This window comes from Camelina sativa, chromosome 20 (genome assembly GCF_030686135.1).
Source record: "Camelina sativa cultivar CO46 ecotype springtype chromosome 20, ASM3068613v1".
In the NCBI taxonomy this organism is placed as follows: domain Eukaryota; kingdom Viridiplantae; phylum Streptophyta; class Magnoliopsida; order Brassicales; family Brassicaceae; genus Camelina; species Camelina sativa.
In genome coordinates this window covers 12,916,688-12,923,855 of record NC_141899.1, presented here as the reverse complement: position 1 = coordinate 12,923,855, position 7,168 = coordinate 12,916,688, and the positions used below count along the sequence as shown (strand labels likewise).

Sequence of the window (7,168 nt, the reverse complement as noted above, 5' to 3'; positions counted from 1 at the left end):
TTATGATAAAATCAGTAGCAACTGCCGTTCCTACCTTTGTCATGTCATGTTTCCACCTTCCGAAAACAGTCACACGAAAACTCACTAGTGCGGTTTCTAATTTTTGGTGGAGTACTTCTGGGGACACCCGAGGACTACACTGGATAGCCTGGGATAAGTTATGTGTTGATAAGTCGACGGTGGTCTGGGTTTCCGGTGTTTGGATGACTTTAACACCTCCTTGTTGGCTAAACAACTTTGGCGTTTGATTACAGCTCCAGACTCTTTATTTGCAAAGGTTTTTAAAGGACGGTACTATAGGCATTCCAACCCTTTGGACCCAATCAAATATTACTCGCCGTCTTATGGATGGCGAAGTTTGGTATCTGCTCGCTCTCTGGTAAACAAAGGACTCATTAAACGGGTAGGATCCGGTAATTCCATTCTAGTATGGTCTGATCCCTGGATTCCTGCTCAATCCCCGAAACCAGCATTGCGTTTATGATCGCCAATTGATCCTATGCTTAGAGTTGAAACTTTTATTGACAGGAGTTCATAATCCTGGAATTTGGCCTTACTCTCGGCCTCTTTTGAGCCGGAGGATGTTGCCATTATTTCTGCTTTACCTGTTGGTAAACCAGATTCACCGGATAGCTGGGGTTGGCATTTGACCAAAACTGGTCTGTACACCGTTAAATCTGGGTATAAAGCTCTGCGTCAAAATCAGGCATTGTCGACGCCTACCTTTGGCCCTAGCATTATTCCTCTACAGACTTTTGTTTGGCAGATTCGGTGTCCACCAAAAATTAGACATTTTTATGGCAAGCGATCACGGGTTGCATGGCGACAACATCTAATTTGCGGCGACGTGGTATGTCATGTGATTTTGAATGCGGTTGCTATGGTGTCTCTGAGGAGACGATCAATCATGCCTTATTTTTATGCCCTCCGGCCAAGCAGGTTTGGGCTCTATCCTCTTTCCTGACATCACCGGGCTGTTTCCCTTCAGAATCTGTCTATGCAAACATGGATTACTTATTCTGGAGATTTCAGCAGAATCTTTCAGCGGATTTTTATCCCTGGATTCTATGGTACATTTGGAAGGCTAGAAATGACAAATTTTATAGCAATTTGGATTCCAATCCGTTAGCAATTCTACAGCTGGCGGAGGAGGAAGCTAAACTCTGGATATCGGCACAAGCTGATACAGTTGGGATCCCGTCCACGGATGGGTCTCATCCCACTATCGGTCTTGTGCTAGTGACAACGGCTATGGCCAACATATATAGAACCAGTTACCGATGCTTTGTGGATGGATCTTGGAAGATAACTGACCAGTATACAGGCCGAGGATGGTACTGCATTCCCCCTGAGGGGGATTCCCCCATTATGGGTGCGTCTAACCTTCGCCGTAGCTTGTCACCGCTCCATGCATAAGTGGAAGCTCTATTCTGGGCAATGCATTGTATGATTGATGCGGATATTGAGAATGTGGTTTTCCACACAGACTGTTCTGACCTGGTGAAGATGGTGTCTTCGCCGTCCGAGTGGCCTGCTTTCAAGACATATTTGGATGAGATCGAGGCGGACAAGGAAGAGTTCTTATCTTTTGCGATAGTTCACGTCTCCAGAACGCAGAATGGTAATGCTGACAAGCTAGCACGACGTGCTAGAATAGAGTCACATTTAGTTACCTATGTAAACATTTTTCCTACCAATTGGCTCGTTTGAGCTGATCTTGTAATCTGCTGGCAAAAAAAAAAAAAAAAAGAAATATAATATTAGTTTAGTAGACTTACTATATATATAATTAATATTTTGTATTTATTAAATATACAACTCTTAAATCTATATTATTTATATATTATATAGGAACTAAATCGTAGAGTTTATAATTAGTGTTGAATTATACTTTTTTTTGTTTTTGTTTTTTTAATTTTTATTTTAGTGTTAAAAGTATTTAAATTATTTTGCTAAATTTAAAAATGTCGGTAAAGAAGAATTTGGCGTTGATAATTTTGTTTGTTTTATGTATAAATAATCTAACACTTTAATATATATATTTCTATTGTGGAGTGAAAAGAAAAGTGTTTGACTGTTTTTGCTCATATCAGTCATACTTAAAATATTTTTAAGAAAACTTTCATTAGTAATTGTGTATATAATATTAGAAATGGAAAAAAACAGTCCTTTGAACCAAGAATTGATTTTTTTTTTAAGTACATACTTTAAGACATATATTTTGTTATTGTTTTTTTTTGTGTAAAATAAAATTAATATGATTTTATCTTCTTCGCTCACATTATTTCTTTCATTGTCAACATGCTATGTGATCTGATTTATGTTCTAACAATCGATTTGATGATCCTGATTTGTCACGATTCTAATTTTTTTACTCGATTAGAGCTGTCAATTAAATCAGACCGTAAGAGACTCCGTTCTTTCTTCATAATTTGTTTTTTCGATCCCACTTTCATTTTAGGTATCAAATAGGACATCAAGTGCAAGAACAGAGATGTTAATAGATTAATATTGAAAAACATTGTAGATTAGCGATTGAGGGTTGCTTTCAACATGAAATCATCGATTGAGTAGGCTTGTAGGCCATTCAAGGGTAATGTAAATTAGTTTATGTTTAAGAGAATCGACGGTAACGGGGTTAAAATTTGTTTTTCTTCCAAGTAGCTCTAAGTGTGGGTCGATTCTTATGGTTGTTATGACACTTTTTATGCAAACCTCTGTTCTTCTTTACTTGTGATGCGAGACCTCTAACCTCACGATGCTTGTGAACATGGTTATCCAGTTGATTCTCATTTCGTTACAGACTGTGTTATGACCCGGAAAAGGAAAAGAAGGTGAGGAAGAAAAAATAGAAGTGCTATTAGTAGTTCATTAATCGGTTTTTTAAACTCGACCCACACTTAGAGCTACATAGATGGTTTTGTTTAGTTAACATGACTTATATGTTGATTAGATAAGTAACTTAAAGAATCAAATAAAGCATAGAAAGAGAGCAAGATGTTTAAGTTCTAATCATCAACCTTTATGATTACCTTCTTCACCCAAATGTCTTAATGAAAACCCAGTCACCAATAGGGATTCGAACCTATGGCCGGCCCGACACTGACCTGTTGGGTTGGGTGGCCTGCTGCTTTGCCCTCGTCGCCTCTGTACTTGAAACGGATGCGCTGCGCTACCCAGCGCGTAACCTTGTCCCCCTATCCCTCTTCTGCTTATATGCCATTACCAAGCTATTCACATTTTTGGAAACCAAATCCTTCTTTACTAAGAAATGAATTTTTGTACCCTGAAATGAATAAAGAAAAACTGTATTAGTAGTCGTATTTAATAGGTAGATCTTTACCACTTCATCTGACAAAACCATCTTCGAAAGTTTCACCAGTTGTTTGTGTGTACAGATGCCAAGAATGGAGGATGAACCCTCCAAGCTGTTTTGTAGGATCTGAGGAACAAAAGTAGCAACCATTATGAAGAGAACTACGCCATCTTCAAGGTTTTAAGTAAGTTAGAGTATTTATAGGCTAATCATTAGGTCGATAATTCTTATAATCTTTAGATTCCAAAATCACGGCTTTAGAAAACTAATTAGGTATAAAAATATTTTGTAATCGATTTTATTTTGGAAGATTGAAGGAATATTATACCATTTGCCATTTATCATTGTTTCTTTAATTTGATTTTTACAGATATTAGAGGAAAGATGGAAAGAGATATCTTGTAATATCTGGTTTGTATCTAAAAAATCATTTTGAAAAATTATTGGAGCAAAGGAAGAGTTGTGAATCCGTGATATCGGCTAGGAGATCTTATACTCGACAATTAATTGTGTTAATGTTTAGATTTCTGTAAAATTTAAATCTTGGTTGTTAAAATTAATACATAATTTTTTTAATATTTAATATTTAATGCCAATGACATGCCTAGGTATGAACTTCAGGATTTATTTCATAAATATCTCCAAAAATGTATATATAGATTAATCACAGTGAACAAAAAAAAACCCTACATTGCTCTCACTAGTTTTTTTCTTTTTATTCATCATTAGCTCTCGATCGTCATCAACGACTAAACTTTTCTGTCTGTGTTCAAATTCACATTCATGATCTCACATTTCAATTCGTTCCAATACGTTCAAATTACCTCATACATATTGATATTCATATTAATTATATATTAACGAAACTAAGATTAATACATTGAATCGAATATGATTCTTCTTTTACCAAACCCAAAAATTTAAAATTAAAAGTTTCACACAATTTATTGCTTAATCTCATTTTGAACATAAAATGATATATTTATTTATATGTCATAGCAATTTTGAATCTATTGAGTCACTCATTTCCCTCTAATACTGAGAAACAAAACATGCAATTCTCGTAATCCCAATACATACCAACCACCATGCCAGCCACAAGCTCCCTCCTCTTAACAAATTCTTTGATCCAAGACTCATGCATAGTGAAATTTTCTTCATGTGGATGTTTCCACTATGTAACAAATGGATAGTGTTTGTATCAAGGTCTTTCACAAATAAATTGAGCTGGCAAGTCAGACAATTTGTAAGCAATATGACATGTTTTGAATAGTATCTCATCAAAATATCTAGGATTTTCTCATGTGGAAGTTGTAAGTTGCCTTCATCCAATATTTCATGTCTTGTGAGGGTTTTGAGGATTTCCCAACAGAAAGGAATTATGGGTCGAATCTCGACTTCTTGAGGAAACAATGGATAGTTAGGATCTGTCCTATCAGTGTTTTCTTCTTGGTGTTTTGTTTGAAGGAAGGTGTAGAACAATGTTTTGATCATGTTTAAACTAGTTAGAAGATAAACTTTTTGATTACCTTGCTTAGAAGGAGCGTAGGTTATTGTATATAAGATTTTAGTTCTGGATAAATCTTCTTTTATGTTATGTTTTGGTGGTGAAGAAAATTAGGATGTTTTTTATACCCCCAATGATAAGAAAACTAAATTTGCTTTTGTATTGGAAGAAGTTGATGTGTTCTTTATATAGTGTTAAAAATTAAATGACATTAATCTATGTCAACAAGAAAAAATGATATTTATCTATTTAGGCATCAATATAGATACCATATTTGAATTACAGTGGTGATATTGCGACAACACAGCTGCACTATATTAAATGTAATGTATGTGTGAGAAAAAAAAGATATATTTTTCCATTTATAAATTTATCTTTATCTATTTAAAAAAAAATTTAGCAAATATAAATTATATACTATTTTGTTCTCATCTTATTTATATGTTTATATTTAGCACTAAATATTGTGGGTTCAATTGAAAGAAAGCAAATTATAATACATTATGAGTAAAAAATAATATATTAGTATCTTTATTGTCTGAAATACATATCAAAATGAGAAATATTTAGGTTTCACCAATATTTAACAAAAGAAAAAACACATTTGGCTTAAACAGTATGAAACTTTTTCACATTTCACATTTCACATTTCACATTTACATCTTCAAAACATAGTTCTGCCATATAAATTTCATTCAGAAAAACCTTCAAACAAATTAAATATCGTTTACAAAACTTTGCACTGAATGACTGCATGTTTTATATTATAGCTAAATTAGAGAAACTTCATTTATCTATCGCTTAATAGTTTTTAAGCGTTTAAAAAGAAAATAAATATTCAGCATAACATTTTTGTCATTATGTTGATTTTCCGCTATTTAATGATTCAATAATCCCATTATTCGGCTATTCATATCGGGCAGCAACATCTTACCATGAACATGAATTTTGATGTGTCTTCATCAGCACGGGGCTGTGGCATCCTAAAATATCGGCTACGTCTGACCCATAGTTGAAGTTGTATTTATGATTTGGTTTTATCCTAGCCTTTGTTTCTGGCTGGTTAGCGATTCTTGAGCAGCAGACCTTTCTGTTTTCTCCCACATTTTGTTGTTCTTTTGTAGCGTGTGATCACAATCATTTTTGAGCTGCTTAACGTGCTTTGTCGAATCTAAGTTAAGCAGCAGAAAAAAGAAGAAGAAAAAAGATGTGTCTTGAGCGATCCCTTTTCTTGTCCTCGCACACTCTATCCCGACCATGATCAGTATTATTCAGTCACCTCAAATGGGTTGTGGTTCCAATGCAAAAAACTTTGGTTTGGTAATAAAGTGAATTGCAATGAAACGATTGATGCCGAGTCTAAGAATACTGGCCAACATGGACAAAATCTTGTAGTTTCAGTACAAACCAAGACCATTATTTATTAACCAATATTCTCGAAGACCAATATAGAGTATATCATTGTCAAAAAAAGAAAGAATACCAATATAGTATCTTGAAAATTTTCTAGTGTCCAACATTCAATGTCGATTGTATATTAAAACTCTTAAATTCTTAATTTATGAAACAACCCTTCCCGTTTTTTTTTTATTTATAAATAAATAATAAATAATAATATAATTAAATAACTACAACTAGTGGTCCCATACCCACTAGCCACCTAACCACATTCACAATCCAACAGCGGAACCACATACCAATAAATAACCAATAAAACAATATCCAATAACCAAATAAGTAATATCCAGCATTAATCCCAAACAGCATAAATCAAACAACCAGCAATCCTAACAATGCTCTAAGACTCAATTCTAGCAACCTAACAATGCCAGATAACCATACAATCAAGTCCCTAGAACATCCTCCTCTTCATTGCCTTTGATTCCACGATCACACTTTGCCTTTACCTGCACCACAAACACAAATTGAGATGCATGAGTATTTGATAAACACTCAGTGAGGCAATCCTCCCATCTACTGGGCTATACACACAAGCAATAAGATCTCTACATGCCACAAACAACAATCAATAAAACAAACCAGGCAATATACATAGCATGCAACGACCATCGTAACTGAACAAGGGGTGTCGACCGACACCAAAATGGTGTCGACCGAACCCCTGCCCGACACTCCCGAAAACCCTAGTTTGCGTCGACCGACACCTCCACATGGCATCGTTCGACACTCGCTAAAGTCCCGAGCCGTCCTCGCGTTGGTGTCGACCGACACCCCAACTGGTGTCGACCGACACCGATGCCGAGCAGCGATTTCCCTCGATCAGAAACTCCGAATCTCGCCTCCAAGCTTCTCCAATCCGCTCCTTGCACTCCCAGAAGCCAAAC

General features: G+C 35.4%; 1 protein-coding gene and 1 pseudogene across 1 annotated transcript; one reads left to right on the top strand and one right to left on the bottom strand.

The window, feature by feature from the left end:
- Positions 1 to 819: 819 nt before the first annotated feature.
- Positions 820 to 1,710, top strand: LOC147918787 (uncharacterized). Its single transcript, XM_087503704.1, has 2 exons — positions 820 to 1,372; positions 1,487 to 1,710. Exons 1-2 carry the CDS (start codon positions 820 to 822, stop codon positions 1,708 to 1,710), a joined length of 777 nt encoding a protein of 258 aa, XP_087359830.1.
- A 2,446-nt stretch (positions 1,711 to 4,156) lies between these two features.
- LOC104770694 (B3 domain-containing protein At5g26805 pseudogene) lies at positions 4,157 to 4,952 on the bottom strand (annotated as a pseudogene).
- Positions 4,953 to 7,168: the final 2,216 nt, after the last annotated feature.

Excerpts from the sequence above, each read along its gene's own strand:
- LOC147918787 (XM_087503704.1), top strand. The coding sequence starts at position 820 with ATGGCGACAACATCTAATTTGCGGCGACGTGGTATGTCATGTGATTTT. Across the intron at positions 1,373-1,486 it reads GGGGGATTCCCCCATTATGG|ACTGTTCTGACCTGGTGAAG; the intron begins GTGCGTCTAACC and ends TTTTCCACACAG.